This window comes from Scyliorhinus canicula, chromosome 11 (genome assembly GCF_902713615.1).
Source record: "Scyliorhinus canicula chromosome 11, sScyCan1.1, whole genome shotgun sequence".
Taxonomy (NCBI): domain Eukaryota; kingdom Metazoa; phylum Chordata; class Chondrichthyes; order Carcharhiniformes; family Scyliorhinidae; genus Scyliorhinus; species Scyliorhinus canicula.
This window is the reverse complement of record NC_052156.1, coordinates 112,406,553-112,425,897: the sequence shown is the minus strand read 5'-3', so window position 1 is coordinate 112,425,897 and position 19,345 is coordinate 112,406,553. Positions and strand designations below refer to the sequence as shown.

The 19,345-nt window shown below is 41.9% G+C and overlaps 1 protein-coding gene across 5 annotated transcripts in view; it reads left to right on the top strand.

Annotated features, from left to right (window-relative positions):
• Positions 1 to 19,345, top strand: part of aebp2 (AE binding protein 2) — a 138,227-nt gene that overhangs the window by 105,678 nt on the left and 13,204 nt on the right. The window contains exons 8-10 of one of the 5 annotated variants that reach the window (XR_005462269.1): positions 319 to 408; positions 8,792 to 8,821; positions 8,915 to 10,198. Coding sequence is in view for 3 of the 5 variants with exons in the window: in XM_038811088.1 (XP_038667016.1) it covers positions 319 to 370 (52 nt within the window). In the remaining 2 variants the exon portion in view is untranslated. Of the gene's footprint in view, positions 1 to 318; positions 409 to 8,791; positions 10,199 to 19,345 lie in introns of those variants that run through there. The other 4 variants (XR_005462270.1, XM_038811089.1, XM_038811088.1 and 1 more) reach the window with 4 other exon arrangements.

The following is a 19,345-nucleotide window of genomic DNA, read 5'->3' as shown; positions in this document are numbered from 1 at the left end:
ATTTAAATGCTGTATTTCTGTGCTTAATAGAAAATACTTCTATATTTTCTTAAAATCTTTATACCAGCAGCTTCTTGTTGAGTAAATCTGCTGTTTAAAATGTGGTAGTTAGGTGGTTTTAGATATGTATTTAATGGAGATTGTATTCTTGCACAATGGTGCACATATTGCCATCCTTCAGTTTAAGAGCCAGTTTTTTTGGTTTGATAAAAATAGGAATAAGATCTTAATTACACACAAATAGTACAATATTTTGCTGCAGCAGTGTAATGTACTTCGAATAATTCAGCTTTGAGCTGTTTTTACTTGTACTGACAGGCCGACTGGCTCCTTACAACATTATGAACATGGCTCCATGGTTGACACATGACAACTAAACTTCACTTAAGTCTAGAAGAATCAGCACAGGTAGGGCTAAAAATAAACTCAATCTGCATTCTGCTAGTATTGTTGCAAGTGTACCTTCAAGGCAGGTCACTTTTTTACACAATGGAGATTTTGTTTGTGATCCTTTTAAAGAGAAGTGATTTATTCAATGCAATTCACCCAATGTGTGACTGAAAACACCTTCATTCTTCTCTAGTCAATATTTCATTTGTTTTGCATCTTCCACTGTTGATCTCTCACCAGTAAACCAAGGGAGCCCATAAATCCATATCAATCACAGCTCTAAATAACTTCTAAATATAGGGAAATAAGAAATCAACAAATCATACAGCACAGAAGGAGGCCATTTGGCCCACTGAGTCTGCACAGGCTCTTTCAAACAGCAAGCCCATTAGTCTTTGGGGCAGCACGGTAGCATGGTGGTTAGCATAAATGCTTCACAGCTCCAGGGTCCCAGGTTCGATTCCCGGCTGGGTCACTGTCTGTGTGGAGTCTGCACGTCCTCCCCCTGTGTGCGTGGGTTTCCTCCGGGTGCTCCGGTTTCCTCCCACAGTCCAAAGATGTGCGGGTTAGGTGGATTGGCCATGCTAAATTGCCCGTCGTGTCCTAATAAATGTAAGGTTAAAGGGGGGGTTGGGTTGTGGATATGTGGGTTTGAGTAGGGTGATCATGGCTCGGCACAACATTGAGGGCCGAAGGGCCTGTTCTGTGCTGTACTGTTCTATGTTCTATGTTCTTTCTCCCCTAGTCTTATTCCCTATTCCTGCAATTTTTCCTCAAACTATTTATCCAGTTCAGTTTTGAAAGATATTATTGAATCTGTATCCACAACCCAATCAAGTAATGCATTCCAAATCCTAACCACTCATCTTGTAATATAGTTTTTTGCATCGTGTCACTTTTGGTTCATTTTTCAGGCGTGGGGTATTAACTTAACTCTTTTCTAAACCCTTCATGATTTTAAACACTTTGATCAAAACACCAGTATTTCAAAAATATGAATTGTGATTTTAAAAATGTATTTTAAATTGAGATTCTGAAGAGCAGTTGGCCCAAGCAGCAGCAATGGTGAAGTTTGGGTTGCATTTATAAAGGATGCAAATTTTGCCATTATGGTTTCGCATAAGCAAAGCTCAACTATGTAATTTGTAAAGCAACCTATCTGATAATTGTGCAGTTAATTTTTAAAATGTTCTGCTAAATATTATTTGCAACCAATACATGGCTCCCGGTGATGGAAGGAAGTGAGTGTAGAAACAAATGCAGTGGCCCAGTTGTAAACATTGTTAAGCCTTATAAAGTTAATCTGTCAGTGAGGTCCGACAATTTGGTTTTGAAGTTGAATTAGTTGCATTCTTTTGTTAATAAAAGTTGGCAATATTATTGTTTCATTATATGAGGAAAAACATTATCTTTATCATGTCATCTATCATCACTTTGTGTACACAAGGCCTGGTTCTGCACTATATCCTTTCCTCTGCTTTGACAGCAAGAGTCCTAACCTGTTAGAATATTAGAGAGGGTCGATGGTACTAGGGGCGCTATGACCTCGGTGCTGCTGGTTATTTTCTCTGACCTTCCTACCGTTGCCAGGTTGAAAGAGTATGGCCCTGGTTTTGCAATTCTCAGCTTCTCTATCCTGTGTGCAGCTCCACTTTAGAGGTCCAAATACCCTCTAAAATGTGGCATTAGGGTACAAGGAATCAAAAAGACAATGGAATTTTGGCCTTAACTTATATTCCAACCCTCCTAGTTACACAGGACTGGGATAAAGAGGGATGGATGTTTTGCCACAGCCTTATAAAACCCCTGTTGGGTTATATCCAGAGTAATATGCACAGTTCTGGAAACCACACCTTGGAATTAATGTGTTGGCCTTTAAAGGAGTCCAGGACAAATTCACCAGATTTTTCCCAAGGGTTACATTATGAGGAGAAATGACTTAAATTAGGTTTGTTGTAGAGTGGAGCGGGCATCCTGAAGGGGGAGGGCAAAAAGGCAGAGGTCGTCGTACATGGTACTAACGGCATAGGCAGGAAGGGGCATGAGGTCCTGCAGCAGGTGTTCAGAGAGCTAGGCAGAAAGTTAAAAGGCAGGACCTCTAGGGTTGTAATCCTGGGATTACTCCCTGTGCCACGTGCCAGTGAGGCTAGAAATAGGAAGATGCAGCAGCTAAACAGGTGGCTAAACAGCTGGTGTAGGAGGGAAGGTTTCTGTTATCTGGACCACTGGGAGCTCCTCTTCCGGGGCAGGTGTGACCTGTATAAGAAGGACGGGTTGCATCTAAACTGGAGAGGCATAAATATCCTGGCCGCGAGGTTTGCTAGTGTCACACGGGAGGGTTTAAACTAGTATGGCAGGGGGGGTGTGTACTGGAGCAATAGGTCAGAAGGTGAAAGCATTGAGGGAGAACTAGGGAATAGGGCCAGTATGGCTCTGAGGAAGAGCAGACGGGGAGATGTTGCTGAAAACAGCGGGTCTGGTGGCCTGAAGTGCATATGTTTTAATGCAAGAAGTATTGCGGGTAAGGCAGATGAACTCAGAGCTTGGATTAGTACTTAGAACTATGATGTTGTTGCCATTACAGAGACCTGGTTGAGGGAAGGACAGGATTGGCAGCTGAACGTTCCAGGATTTAGATGTTTCAGGCAGGATAGAGGGGGATGTAAAAGGGGTGGCAGAGTTGCGCTACTGGTTAGGGAGAATATCACAGCTGTACTACGGGAGGACACCTCGGAGGGCAGCGAGACTATATGGGTAGAGATCAGTAATAAGAAGGGTGCAGTCGCAATGTTGGGGGTTTACTACAGGCCTCCCAACAGCCAGCGGGAGATAGAGGTGCATTTGGTAGACAGATTTTCGAAACAAGTAAAAACAACAGGATTGTTGTGATGGGAGACTTCAACTTCCCCAATATTGACTGGGACTCACTTAGTGCTAGGGGCCTGGACAGGGCAGAGTTTGTAAGGTGCATCCAGGAGGGCTTCTTAAAACAATATGTAGACAGTCCAACTAGGGAAGGGGCTGTACTGGATTTGGTATTGGGGAATGAGCCCCGCCAGGTGGTAGAAGTTTCAGTAGGGGAGCGTTTTGTGAACAGTGACCATAATTCAGTAAGTTTTAAAGTGCTGGTGGACAAGGATATGAGTGGTCCTAAGGTGAATGTGCTAAATTGGGGGAAGGCTAATTATAACAATATTAGGCGGGAACTGAAGAACCTAGATTGGGGGAGGATGTTTGAGGGTAAATCAACATCTGACATGTGTGAGGCTGTCAAATGTCAGTTGAAAGAAATTCAGGACCGGCATGTTCCTGTGCGGAAGAAAGATAAATATGGCAAATTTCGGGAACCTTGGATAACAAGAGATATTGTAGGCCTCGTCAAAAATAAAAAGGAGGCATTTGTCAAGGCTAGAAGGCTGGGAACAGACTAAGCCTGTGTAGAATTTAAGGAAAGTAGGAAGGAACTTAAGCAAGGAGTCGGGAGGGCTAGAAGAGGTCACGAAAAGACATTGGCAAATAGGGTTAAGGAAAATCCCAAGGATTTTTACATGTACATAAAAAGCAAGAGGGTAGCCAGGGAAAGGATTGGCCTACTGAAGGATAGGCAAGGGAATCTATGTGTGGAGCCAGAGGAAATGGGCAAGGTGCTAAATGAATACTTTGCATCAGTATTCACCAAAGAGAAGGAATTGGTGGATGTTGAATCTGGAGAAGGATGTGTAGATAGCCTGGGTCACATTGAAATCCAAAAAGACGAGGTGTTGGGCATCTTGAAAAATATTACGGTAGATAAGTCCCCAGGGCCGGATGGGATCTACCCCAGAATACTGAATGAGGCTAGAGAGGAAATTGCTGAGGCCTTGACAGAAATCTTTGGATCCTTATTGTCTTCAGGTAATGTCCCGGAGGACTGGAGAATAGCCAATGTTGTTCCTTTGTTTAAGAAGGGTAGCAAGGATAATCCAGGGAACTACAGTCCGGTGAGCCTTATGTCAGTGGTAAGGAAATTACTGGAGAGAATTCTTCGAGACATGATCTACTCCCATTTGGAAGCAAATGGACGTATTAGTGAGACGCAGCATGGTTTTATGAAGGGGACGTAGTGTTTCACTAACTTGATAGAGTTTGCCGAAGAGGTCACAAAGATGATTGATGCAGGTAGGACAGTGGATGTTGTCCATATGGACTTCAGTAAGACCGTTGACAAGGTCCCTCATGGTAGACTGGTACAAAAGGTGAAGTCACACGGGATCAGGGGTGAGCTGGTAAGGTGGATACAGAACTGGCTAGGTCATAGAAGGCAGAGAGTAGCAATGGAAGGGTGCTTTTCTAATTGGAGGGCTGTGACTAGTGGTGTTCCGCAGGGATCAGTGCTGGGTTCGTAGTATATATAAATGATTTGGAGGAAAATGTAACTGGTCTGATTAGTACGTTTGCAGACACAAAGGTTGGTCGGATTGCGGTTAGCGATGAGGACTGTCAGAGGATACAGCAGGATTTAGATTGTTTGGAGACTTGGATGGAGAGATGGCAGATGGAGTTTAATCCGGACAAATGTGAGGTAATGCAGTTTGGAAGGTCTAATGCAGGTAGGGAATATACAGCGAATGGTAGAACCCTCAAGAGTATTGACAGTCAGAGAGATCTAGGTGTACAGGTCCACAGGTCACTGAAAGGAGCAACACAGGTGGAGAAGGTAGTCAAGAAGGCATACGGCATGCTTGCTTTCATTGGCCGGACCATCGAGTATAAGAATTGACAAGTCATGTTGCAGCTGTATAGAACCTTAGTAGGGCCACACTTGGAGTAGTGTTCAATTCTGGTCGCCACACTACCAAAAGGATGTGGAGGCTTTAGAGAGGGTGCAGAAGAGATTTACCAGGATGTTGCCTGGTATGTAGGGCATTAGCTATGAGGAGCGCTTGAATAAACTTGGTTTGTACTCACTGGAACGACGGAGGTTTAGGGGCGACCTGATAGAGGTCTACAAAATTAAGAGGGGCATAGACAGAGTGGATAGTCAGAGGCTTTTCCCCAGGGTAGAGGGGTCAATTACTAGGGGGCATAGGTTTAAGGTGTGAGAGGCAAGGTTTAGAGGAGATGTAAGAGGCAAGTTTTTCATGCAGAGGGTAGACGGTGGCTGGAACCTGCTGCCGGAGGAGGTGGTGGAAGCAGGGACGATAGTGACATTTAAGGGGCATCTTGACAAATACATGAATAGGATGGGAATAGAGGGTTATGGATCTAGGAAGTGTAGAAGATTTTAGTTTAGACGGGCAGCATGGTCGACATGGGTTTGGAGGGCCGAAGGGCCTGTTCCTGTGCTGTACTTTTCTTTGTTCTTTGAATCAGTAAAAGGTTGCAAAGTGTGATTGCGTATCATGGTTTTTGTGAGGTGACTTGCAATCGTGTTGCCCAAGAAGCAGTTTCAAGTCTATTGTTCATTTTTATTAACAGCCTATACTTAGATGTAAGGCACAGCATTATAAAGCTGGTCAGATATGTAAAATATGTCAAAGCAATAGATAGTGATGAGGATGGTTATAGGCTTCCAGATGATAAAGGCAGTGAAATGGGAAAATGCTTGACATGTGTAGTTCAGTGTGGAAATGCACAAATTTGTAAAGGTGGAAGAATAAGTTGATTTTGGATTTGTAAATTGAGAATAGAACAGAAAAGCCAAGGGACTGTGCTGGAATTTTACAAAACTCTCGTTAGGCCTGAGGTTAGAGGTTGTGTGGTGGATAATTCTGGACACTGCACTTGAAAAAATATACAAAAAGAGTACATAGGAAGTTTGCCAGGATGTCAGCAGAGAGGAGGCTCTAGTTATGAAGAGATATTGGGAAAGTTAGGACTGTCCTTGGTATAGAGATGTTGAAGAAGGGACAAAGTAAGCTACGGTAAAATCACCATATTCCCAGATGGCCGCTTTCCCCTTTGAGGAGGAGAGCTGACTGGTGGTGATTTAACCTGAGGATTACCACACCTCGGTCAAGGTTGACAAAGCGGGCCTTCATGAATAACTTCAGGAGGCATGTGAATTGAACCTATGTTACTGGCCTCGTTCTGCATCACGGACCAGCTGTCTAGCCAATTGAGCGATAATGGTTTTCAAGATGATCAGGTAGAAAGAGAAAACAACATTTCATCTGGAAAGTGGGTCAATAACTAGTGGTGTTATATTCAAAATCATTGGCAAAAGAAGTTGCAATTTCGTTTCACACACTTGGGATCTGCATTTTGTACCTGAAAAGGCGGTGGAAGCTGATTCCATGGAGTGAACATAGAACATACAGTGCAGAAGTAGGCCATTCGGCCCATCGAGTCTCCACCGACCCACTTGCACAGGGCTAAATCGCTGGCTTCGATTCTCATAACTGCCTCCCCGAACAGGTGCCGGAATGTGGCTTTTCACAGTAACTTCATTTGAAGCCTACTAGTGACAATAAGCGATTTTCATTTCATTTCACTTGAGCCCTCACTTCCACCCTATCCCCTTAACCCAATAACCCCTCCTAACATTTTTGGTCACTAAAGGCAATTTATCATGGCCAATCCACCGAACCTGCACGTCTTTGAACTGTGGGAGGAAACCCGGAGTGTTCAAAGATGAGCAAGTTAATACGGTTGCAGTTAAAAAAACTTGGATGTGGGACTAAGCGCACCTACACTTTTTGCTCCCAATAGTTCATACTTGAAAAAAATTTGGAAGTCAAGCCATCTTGTCAGTGCTGAGTTCAAACACGCCCTAAAGGAGCATTTAAAGATAGTAACCTCCCAGGAACACTGTCTTAGCTGTCACTCCCCAGAATGCCTATTTCCAGCTTGAGGCCATTTGAGTTTGATCAGGGTTAGTGGTAAACAGTAAGCTCTGGCCTGACGATTACATCCCTCCGACCCTGATTTGGTCAAATGAAAGCAGTTCAAAATTGCTTGGGTTTCCTCCGGGTGCTCCGGTTTCCTCCCACAGTCCAAAGATGTGCGGGTTAGGTGGATTGGCCATGCTAAATTGCCCGTAGTGTAAGGTTAATGGGGGGATTGTTGGGTTGCGGGTATACGGGTTGCGTGGGTTTAGGTAGGGTGATCATTGCTCGGCACAACATTGAGGGCCGAAGGGCCTGTTCGGTGCTGTACTGTTCTATGTTCTATGTTCTAAAACTCCATTCTTCTGATTAGTTTTGGCCGAAAGTGTCCAGCACAATGCAGTTGACATTTTGTTTTGTATTAGGTGCTTTATTCAAGACTGGGCAAACTGATACAAATTTGATGGACCGCAAGTGCAATTTGAACAATTCCAAAGTCCCTTCCATGGCAGAAAATGGACTATTATGTTTCCTGAGAGAGGCAGGCATGTGTCCGTTTTACAACCAGAATTGGTTGCAAGCATTCCTTAGATTCAGTTAGAGGAATATAGGATCCCAATTCATTGCCAACTAATTGTAGTGCTGTCCTGTGCCAGTACAACATATTCATTTTAATTTGTTTTTTGATGATCGCCCACCTGAGAGTAGTTCACGTACCTCTCCTGCCCTTCAGGTGGTAACTCATACAGTTTAGGGCCCAGGTCTGAATGATGAACTGAAGACTTTATCTAGGTCATGCTTCAAGTGTTTTTTTTAAAAGTAACTTTGGCACCTTGGTAAGGGGTCAAAAAAAAAGTATACCAAAGGAGCTGCGCTCTAATTATCATGCCCTCATACTAGAAATCCAGTCACTTTTAAAACCAGAGTGCAAGAGTAATACCCGTGTGTGTTAGTCATGTTCCTGCTGTCAATTTTCTTTCTCTTGCCCTCAGTAAATTTGAATGGTCCCCTGTAAAAGGCCAACTTTCTTGACAACTGCACTGGGAATACTCATCACCCTTTAAATCTGTGGGTGTGCTTGGACGTGTATATATTGGGGGGAGGAGGAGGAAGCCGTGTAATTTATTTAACATGATCATTTTGGGGGGTTTGTGGATAGTGTTTTATTTTAAAAAATCAAACCTGTACATTAAGTTGCTTTTTTTTAAATTGAAGAACCAATGTCTGTACTGACTCTTGGAGCAATCCAAACTGAATCCACTGTCTTGCTCTGCTGATAACTTTCAATTCTTCAAATGTTTTCTTTCCTGTAAAAGATCTCTCCCCCAATAGCTCCTTGTGGTTCAGCATTCCACATATTAAGAAACTAGTTCACCTCAGCAAAATTTTGTCAAAAATAATATATATTTGTCATTGGAACATACGAAAAATGATTGAGTGGTTACAAAATCGTACCCTTGAGCAAGGGTTCTGTATCATAATTAGTCGTTTAGCTTCTGTTGATGAGTTATAGTCAAGTATTTTTCAACCATGTTGTAACTCAGTTTAGAAGCAAGTTTTTGCTTTTAAAATAACTTTTTGATTTCCCCCTGCAGGACAATGGCACAGAAAACGCTGAAAAGGAGGTAAGGCCAAATCCGGGAACCAGAATGGTGTCAAATTATGCCGCCATGTCCGGAATAGAATATTGCACATTAGAATCACTTTTTTTGTCCCAGTCCTAGCTGATTATTTGTACTAAAAGCAGACTTTGGGAGAATGGATATGAAGCTCCAGTTGGATTCGCACTCCACCTCTTCAAGATGAGACGGTACAATGAGAAAAGCTCTACAGGGAATGTTTGGCATCTGACAAGGGGGGAAAGTGCAATGAGAAACTTCCTCCTTGGGACTTGTTTGCTTGCTGCTTCAGGCTGTGCCCCTTCCTAATCTAAATCAAGATTTCAAATTCACAAAGATTTTCAAAAGAAACAAAAAAAACCTAAACTGTCTAACTTCTGATCGGAGTGCAGACACTTTTTATTATTTTCTCCTGGTTGCTACATATGGCGTAACAACATCAGTTGAACTAAATACATTGTAATGGCTTTTCTTTAACCTGTACCTTTTCTTTCCAAGTATCTTTACAGTAAGAATTCATGAATTTACTTTTATGGAGTTTAAATACTGTATGACTTCAGTGTTTAATATAAAACTGATCTCTATGTTGAAAATTAATTTCTGCTGCCACTGTAGGATGTTGATCTTTTGGGGGAATTAAAGCTGGAAAGTTTTATTTTGTTGCACCAAAGCTTGCTGCATAGAAGACCTTAGAGACGAGATTAACCAAGTGATCGCATTGTTAATAATCTTCATGCTTGCGTGTATATCACATGAAAGAGAGCCTGTATTTTTACTTGTACGAAGATGGGAAAAATTCTAGATTATTCTGTAACATCCTAGTCTTAGTTTCAGAAGGTATAAAGAGTTCCCTATAGATAATAGTAAATTGCTTGTAAATATTTCTGCAGATTTGTAATATATTTTTATACTTTAAAATGTACTGTAGATTTCAATTTCCGTTTACCTTTTAGAAGCATGGAAGCAAATTTTGAAATGTATATATTATGGTAGAACAAAATGTTGAAGGATAATGTAATTTTCTTGAGCTGCCAATAACTGTTAACAAAAACCCCACAAAAAGCACCTTTCCTAATAATAAATATAAAGTGGCATTTGTTGTTTTCTGCAACTGCCCATTACTACTGCTAATGTCTTAATGTATTGTGCAGGATGTAAACAGCATGACTTGGATTGTGTCTTTAAATTTATTAGATTTCCTGGACAGAGGCAGGCTTTTTAAAAAAGCCTGTAGTACCCTTGTTTCGCACAGTTGTAAACCCTTCATGCAATGTGTCCTTACCTGAGCACTTCATCTGTATCCTCTGCTTCGTTCTGCATCTAAATCAACTTGCTACTGCTTTCTCGGCTACTTTTTTTATAATAAAGTACAAAATGAAATATTTTGTGTTTCCTGTTGTCTTTAGTTTACAGACAATTGTGATTTTATTTGTATATTATGGTGGTATATGTTATGGTGGTATAGGTTGTTTGTATTACCTAGTCTTCATACCAAATAATGAATGCATATTATTGTATGAAAAGAAAGCCCTTGCATAAAATTACATGGAGTTTTCAGAAATCAAATAGGAACTGGTCCACGTTTATGTTTCACCTGATGCTCCTGCTTCATCTAACCCTTTTAGCATAACCTTTCTTCGTCGTGTTTATCCAACTTTGCCTTTAAATGAAACACTGACTTACCATTTACACATTTATGATCGATTTTTTATGGTTATTACACAATAAGGATCTTCATGGCAAAGCTAGACTGGCTTTCATTTCTGCAGAAGTACATGGCTGCCTGGCTATAAAAACAAAGTCTAATGAAGATTTGTGAGCTGCCACAACACCAAATATAAATGTTGGTGAATGAGCAATAAGCTCCGACTATAAAGAGAAATAACTTTTAAAAAGCAGAGCAGTTGCGCAAAATTTTAAAGGTGGTGATTGAAAGTCCCAGATTCCAATTAAATTGTTAATCTTTAAAAAAATAATCCCTTGTGCTAAATTTGCTTAATTCATGTCAAGATGCTAAATTCTTCATCTCATTTAAGGAATTTTTTTGAGATGAATGCAAAAGAGGTGGTGCTATGGGAAGAAGAGAGTGCAAAAATTGTTTTGGCCAGTCTAATGCTGTTTGTTTGTCAGGAGCCAGGACTGTCTGCTTCAACAATAGTGCTAGTCTGTAAAGTGAAAGTAATGCTAGCAAGTTATGCAAAGGAAATTATTTAATTCCTGTGGCATAATATTTTATTCATGGATAATTTTGGCCACTCATCTAATTGAAATAGTTTGCAGTGCAGCCAATTTTAAAAATATTAATTCAGGATTTTGATGTTACTGGCAAAGCCAGTATTTATTACCCATTCCTAATTGCCCAAGAAGGAGCTAGTGAGCTGCACCATTTTTAATGCAACTGATTGGTTGCTAGACAATTACAGAGGCCAGTTCAAAGTCAACCACATTATGATGAGTCTGCAGTCACGCATATACCAGACAAGGCAAGCTTGGCAGATTTCCTTTCCTAAAGGACATGAGAGCTAGGAACTGGATAAGACAATTCAGCCCCTCGAGCCCACTCTTATCATTCAATATGATCATGGCTGATCTTTCGGTCTCCGCTCTACTTTCCGGCCTGTTCTCCATAACCCTTCAACCCATTGCTAATTAAAAATCTGTATCTCCTCAAATTTACACTCAAAAGTCCCAGCATCCACCGCACTCTGGGGTAGAAAATTCCACAGATTCATGATACTTTGAGAGAAGTAATTTCTTCTCCTCTCAGTTTTGGATCTGCTGCCCCTTATCCTAAAACTACGACCTCTCGTTCTAGATTGCCCCACAAGAGGAAGCATCAGCTCCACGTTTACTTCATCAATACCCTTTATCATATGTACCTCAGTTAGACCTCCTTCTTCTAAACTCGAGAGTAGATGCCTAAACTGCTCAATCTCTTTTCATGAGACAAAGCCCTTCATCTCTGGAATCAATCTAATGAACCTTCCCTGAAGTCTCCAATGCCACTACACCTTTCCTCAAATAAGAGAACCAAAACTGTACACACTACTCCAGGTGCGATCTCACCAAGCCTTGTACTTGAACCAGATGGATATGACAATTCAGTAGTTTCATGACCATCATTACTGATACTATTTAATTAGTTGAGTTTATATTCCTCAGGTACTGTGGGATTTGAACTCTTGACTCTGGATTGCTAGCCCAGGACTCTGCATTGCAAGTCTAGTGATGTGACCACAATGCTACTGTGCTGCTTGCTTATCATTGTTTAAGAAATGTTAATTTAAAATTATTTTTATCCTGTTTGGAGCTGAAATGTTTGAGCAAGAATATTATATTAATAATTCACTTTGGAAAATTATATTTTGCAATGATGTTGGGGAAAATCACTCCTACCTGCTCAGTGATGCACAAGTCCGAGAATACTATGTTAGTTCAATAGGACATTAAAGAAATAAAAACCAAAAAGGGTGGAAATACTCAGCAGGTTAGGCAGCATCTCTGGAGAGAAAATAGTGGTTCCTGAATCAGAGGAAACCTAGTGTATTGAGCTTAAAAAATGGACAAACAATTTACATGAAGGAGTTTCTAGTAATCTTACTAAAACCAGGGCAGTGTTTTTTTTCTTTGTTCATGGGATGTGGACATCACAAATGTGGCAGCATTTGTTGCCCATCCCTAATTGCCCTTGAGGGGGCAGCTAAGGGTCAACCACATTGCTGTGGGTCTGGAGTCACATAGGCCAGACATTGATTGGCTTTTATGACAATCAGCAGTGGTTTCATGGTCATCACTAGACTTAGTTCCAGATCTTTATTGAATTCAAATTTTGCCATCTGCAGTGCTGGGATTTGAGCCTGGGACCCCAGAATGCTCTGGGTCTCTGGATTACTAGTCCAGTGACAATATCATTACGCCACCACCTTGCATCTACTAACAATGGCACAGACATTTTTAGTAGCGGTGAGTGACAATCTGATCTTTTTGGAAGTACTAAAAATAGTTCACAAAATTAGAAATAACTTTGCAAGTATCAAATGAACACTCTCCATTTAAAGGATCATTAAAAAAAAAACTAATGCCACTGGTTGATTAGTGGGCAATGCATTGTGTGGTATTGAACCATTGCAGATGCTGTTCAAGATCTAATGATCTATCTTTTTTAAGTGAGGGCAACAACTAGTCCCAGAGGCAAAAATCATTGCAAGAGGAACAAATGTGATGAGATATTAATTTTACTCAGCAGGAAGTGCTTAAAAGCACATTTATTCAAACAATTGAATCCGAAGATTCGTAGATGTTGGCTATACCAGCTTGGGTCATTGTGCGGAGTCTGCACGTTTTCTCCGTGTCTGCGTGGGTTTCCGCCGGGTGCTCCGTCCCAAAAGAAGTGGTGTTAGGTTAATTGGACATTCTGATTTCTCCCTCTGTGTACCAGAACAGGCACCGAAGTGTGGCGACTAGGGGCTTTTCACAGTAACTTCACTGCAGTGTTGATGTAAATCTACTTGTGACACTAATACAGATTATTATTATTAACCTATGGCATGATTTAAAGCAATACAGAGATCTGTCCTGGCAGTGACTCAGTCGTACTCTATTCAGCTAGAGATGCTGCAGCACAAAATCTGCTGCATCCTTTTCTGTACTTTCCAAAGCCTCGACGTCCTTCTGGTAGTGTGGTGACTAGAATTGGACAGTATTCCAAATGTGGCCTAACCAACCTTCTATATAGATGTAACATAATTTTCAAGCTTTTATATTCTATACCCCGTCCAATGAAGCCAAGCATGCCATTTGCTTTCTTTACACCATTTCCACTTTACAGGATCTGTGGACCTGCATGCCCAGATCTCTGCCTCTGCTCCTGATAGTTCTGCCATTTATTTTATAGCTCCCACCTGAGTTGCATCAACCAAAATGCATAACTGCGCATTTGTCGGGGAATTCCATCTGCCATTTCTCTGCCCAATTTTGCAACCTATATGTATCCTGTTGTATTCTCTGACAATCTTCATTACCATCCGCAACTCCTGCAATCTTAGTATCATCCACAAACTTCCTAATCAGACCAGCTACATTTTCTCCCAAGCCATTTGTATATGTTACAAACAGCAGAGGTTCCAGTACTGATCCTTGCGGAACTCCACTAGTTACAGACCTCCATTCGGAAAAATACCCTTCCACTTCTAACCTCTGTCTCCTATGGCTAAACCAGTTCTGAATCCATCTAGCTAGTTCACCCCTGACCCCATGAGATTTAATCTTTTGTGCCAGCCTGCCATGAGGGACCTTATCAAATGCTTTACTAAAGCTCCCATGCCCGCATGTCTGTCCTTGGCCTGCTGCAATGTTCCAGTGAAGCTCAGCGCAAACTGGAGGAATAGCATCACATCTTCTGGTTAGGCACCTTCCGGTCTCGACATCAAATTTAACAACTTCAGATGATTAGTTCTACCCCACCTCAACCCCCTTGTTTTCATTCCATTTCATTTTAACTGTCTGTTACATTTTATTTATTTCTTGCCTTTTTTATATATATATATATATATATATATATATATATATATTCTCCCCTTTGCTCTCTTCCCCACCCCCCCCCCTTTTACATCTGTCACAGCTCACCCTCGGATTTTAGTTTCTCTGCTCTTTGGCCTTTCACACCTTTTATTCTCTTTGGGGACTGCGATTAGCACTTTTTTCCGTTGGTTTCTGTGGCTATTAGCATTCTTTTCCCTTGGTTTCTGTGGCTATGACTCATCTTTCATACCCTCACCCCACAGTATAAATATCTCCCACTTTCTATGTCTTTTAGCTTTGACAAAGGATAATCTGTACTCAACGTTAGCTCTTTTCTCTCCCCACAGATGCTGCCAGACCTGCTGAGAGTTGTCAGCACTTTCTCTTCTAATGTGTTGTGATATATTTTCACTTTTACGGCCTTGAATTGCCCTTAATGGTGGCTTGCAAAAGTCTTGCATGGACATTGAAGCACTTTGGATCATGAAACGATGCAAGATACAAATGCAAGCTCTTCTCATTGAATGAATGTGACATTAGATTTTCGTTGGTCAGAGACCTGTGTTTACCTACCTACTAGCAAGGTGTATTAAACAACTGGGCTAATTCCTGAGCTTTGGCAGTGTGAATCAGAATGGTTACAGCATCGGAAGACTATTTGTTTTTTTGCTGGCTCTCTGCAAGAGCAACTCGCTTAGTCCCACGCCCTTGTCTTTTCGCTGGAGCCCTGCAATTGACTCCTCGTCAGATAATCTAAATTTCTTCTGAAAGCCATATTAAATCTATCTCCACTGCACTCTTGGCAGTACATTGCCGATCCTAACCATCTGCATCCTCACTAATACTGATGCTCACTTTTTAAACTGTAATTAGCTTTTAATACCAAGTTTAATTCAATTAACTAAATTTAAATTTTGGTGATTATTAGTCATACACAATAAGGGCTGTAGAATGTTAGGCCCTCGAGCCTTCCCCGCCATTCGATAATATCATGGCTGATCTGTTTGTGTTACAAGCTCTACATTCCCATCTATCCCTGCTATCATTTGATTCACTTGCCTAACCAGAATCTCCAACCCCTTAGAGGCAGACAGTTCCAAAGACGCGGAACGGCGTGTATGCGCACGGCGGCCCTTTTCGCGCCGGCCACAGCATAGCGGAGCCCTACGACAGCCTGGTGCGTAAGAAGATAATCCCCACCCCCCGAATGCACACGCCCGCTGATTGGTTGCCTCCGATCGTGAGCCTGCCCATCATGGAGCCCCCCCCCCCCCCCCCCCCCCAAATCAGGCCGGCCCCCGCAGCCGCGACGCCGAGCTCTAGCCTTGCATCTACTCCAGATCGCTCAGCTCCTGTGATTCAGGCCTGCACCCTGATTTTAATCACTTCACTGCTGGTGGTTGCAACTTCAGCTGACTAGCCCCAAGATCTTGTTCCTTCCTTAACCCTTTCTACTCATTCTATTTCTTTAAAATACTCCATCTACAAGTTTGCTGACGATACGACCGTTGTGGGCTGGATCTCGAATAACGAAGAGTCAGGCTACAGGAGGGGGGGTAGAGAACCTAGTGGAGTGGTGCAACGACAACAATCTATCCTTCAATACCAGCAAAATTAAAGAGCTGGTCATTGACTTCAGGAAGCACACTGTACGTACCCCTGTCAGCATCAATGGGGCCGAGGTAGAGATGGTTAGCAGTTTCAAATTCCTGGGGGTACACAACTCCAAAAGTCTGTCCTAGCCCACCCATGTTGACGCTACCACTAAGAAAGCACAATAGTGCCTATACTTGCTCAGGAAACTAAGGAAATTTGGCATGTCCACATTAACTCTTACCAACATTTACAGATGCACCATAGAAAGCATCCTATCTGGCTGCATCGCAGTCTGGTATGGCAAATGCTCGGCCCAAGACCGCAGGATACTTCAGAGAGTCGTGAACACAGCCCAGTCTATCACAGAAACCTGCCTCCCATCCATTGACTCCATCTACACCTCCCGCTGCCTGGGGAAAGCGGGTAGCATAAATCAAAGATCCCTCCCACCCGGCTTACTCACTCCAACTTCTTCCATCGGCAAGAGATACAGAAGTCTGAGAACACGCATGAACAGACTCAAAAACAGCTTCTTCCCGCTGTTACCAGACTCCTAAATGACCCTCTTATGGACTGACCTCATTAACATTGCACCCCTGTATGCTTCACTCTATGCCGTGTACAATGTGTTGCCCTATTTATTTTCTTTATTTCCTTTTATTTTCATGTACTTAATGATCGGTTGAGCTGCTTGCAGAAAAATACTTATCACTGTACCTCGGTACACGTGACAATAAACAAAATCCAATCCAATCCAAAACCTACCTCTTCAACTAAGCTTTTGACCCATATCTCCTTGTGTAATGCTATCACATTGTGTTTGATACTGCTCTGTTGAAGCCCCTTGGGATTTTAAAGGCACCAGAAAACTGCAAGCTGTAACTTAATTTTAGTGCTGATTAGTGCTTTTAACATATTATTTTTTTAATATAAGGTATTCTCTAAATATTAATGCATGTTCATATTCAGCCGGCAGAAATAAAGGTTGCGTATGGAATCGTTTTGAGACAAATATTGGGCAATGTAATGGCACCTATTTGCAAGTTTGACTAGTTGTTTTTCTGTGGGATCTTCCATTTCCAGATCTGTATTTTAATACATCCGTGCATTCCTGACTTGAGTCACTCAATTTGAATAATAATTTCACGTGTGAAGTCACACAAAAAGGATTCAATTAAGGAAATAGTATGTGGGTTTTAAAATATTTATAGGGAAACTGAGGAAAGGAATTTGGAGGCCCTATGCTACAATATTTGGTCAAGAAGTGAGGAGCTTTGAGACTATTGTTTATTTGAAGGGTAATGATTTGACCTTGTTAATCTAATGTTAATTCACATTTAATTCGAGCAGATTGAAAATAAATTGGTTGCAGTTATTATGTCCAGGTGCTAATAAAGCAGTCCATTATTCAGTGACATGGATTTCATGGCAACGTGAAAGCTTTATTTAATTTTAACTACAATAATTGAGCGAATCTGGTAGGCCGAGCCGAAGGTTTCACAGTAAAATGCTCCTGGCATTTTCTAGATAATCAAAACAAAACGTGAATGACAAAATAAATTACAAAACATTTGTTGACCAATTGCCACAAGGTAAGACATTTTTGCAGCAGAAAACATATCTTTTTTACTCTGCCTTACATTGTATGGTCTACATCTGGTACCACTCGACGCTGCTCAGAGGATGTGTGAAATTGGTGACATTTCCAGAGCTAATCAATCGCCTGAGCCAATCAGAAAATACAACTATGCACATGCATTGTGCTTCACTAACTCAAAAAGTAAAATTCTTCACAAACAAAAGAAGCAGTCGCATCCCTCTTAAAAAGTAGAATTGTATAAAAATTTCACCACTGAGTGATTGTTCAACCCATTTTGCCTGTTGGTGATCGAATACCTAGCCAGTACCCTTAAAAAAAACACTTGTGGTAATTGGCGGGACGAATGTGATACAGATGCAGAGCGATGCCAACAGCACGAGTTCAATTCCCACACTGGCTGAGGTTATCCATGAAGGCTCCGCCTTCTCAACCTTGCCCCTTGCCTGAGGTGTGGTGACCCTCAGGTTAAAGCACCACCAATCAGCTCTCGAGAGCGGAGAGCAGCCACTGGAACTATGGTGACTTAATTTTTTTGTTTTTCAATAAGCTATATTACTTGATTTATATTAGCAATGTGGGTTGAGGGATAAATGTTGGATAGGACACTGGGGTGAACTTCCATGCTTTCCTTCTGCTAATGCCAAGGGATCTTATCTGTCCACCTATAAGAAAAGATTCCCCATTAAACAGATTTATTTCATAGTCAATAAGAGTCCATCTGGGACTAAACTCGATCCTGTTGATCAGATCAATTCAATGTATTACTTCAAAATCTCATTTTCATTCACCTCTAAATTGTTTTTCTTCAACGTTCTTTATGGAAATACCCTTTCAATCAGTTAATGTTTGTTTAGCTTTCACCCACAGTTTCATTCTCAATGGAAGGATAGAAGAATCTTTTAGGAGCTATCGCTTTTTAGTTAAGATTCTATTTTAGTGTGTTTCCTGCTCTATTCTAATCTAGTGAAGGAGAGCAGTTTTGTATACACTTGACCATGACCGGTTCTAGAGTTCAATTTTAAACACCTTCATATAATGTGATTATGTATTTCAGTGGAAACTTGGCCGTGTCTGTTTATGTAGGACCATAGAAATGTTTTTTAAAAGATATTTTATTCCGGCATTTTCAAAAAACTAAACCAAAGCAGAAGTAATAGTATACATTATAAATAAAGAGCACCCACTCTTTCTCCCCCCCCCCCCCCCCCCCCCAAACATGCCCCCTCCTCCCGTCCTGCCTTCCCCATTTTAACCCCCTTACTCCCCCCTCCCCTTTTGTTGACACCTCAATCCTCCTGAAAGAAGTCAACAAATGGCTTCCACCTCCAGGTGAACCCATCAACCGACCCCCTCAAGATGAACTTGACCTTCTCCAGCATCAGGAATTCTGCCAGGTCGCTCACCCACATCACCGCTTTTGGCAGCTATGAACCCCTCCAAGTAAGATCCGTCTCTGGGATATCAGGGAGGCAAAGGCCAGGACAACGGCCTCTCTTGCCCCCTGGACTCCCGGATCTTCCGACACCCCAAATATTGCTACCTCTGACTCGGGGTCACCTTTACCCTCAACATCTCTGACAGTTCAGCCACAAAACCCTGCCAGAACCCCTCTAGCTTCAGACATGCCCAAAACATGTGGATGTGACTCGCAGGCCTTCTCGCTCACCACCTACACTCACCCTCTACCACCGCAAAAAACCTATTCATCCGTGCAGCTGCCAAATGTCCCCTGAAAACTGAATAAGGCTTAGCTTCGCACATGACGAGGATGCATTCACCCTCCACAGGGCCTCCTCCCACGTCCTAGCCTCCAC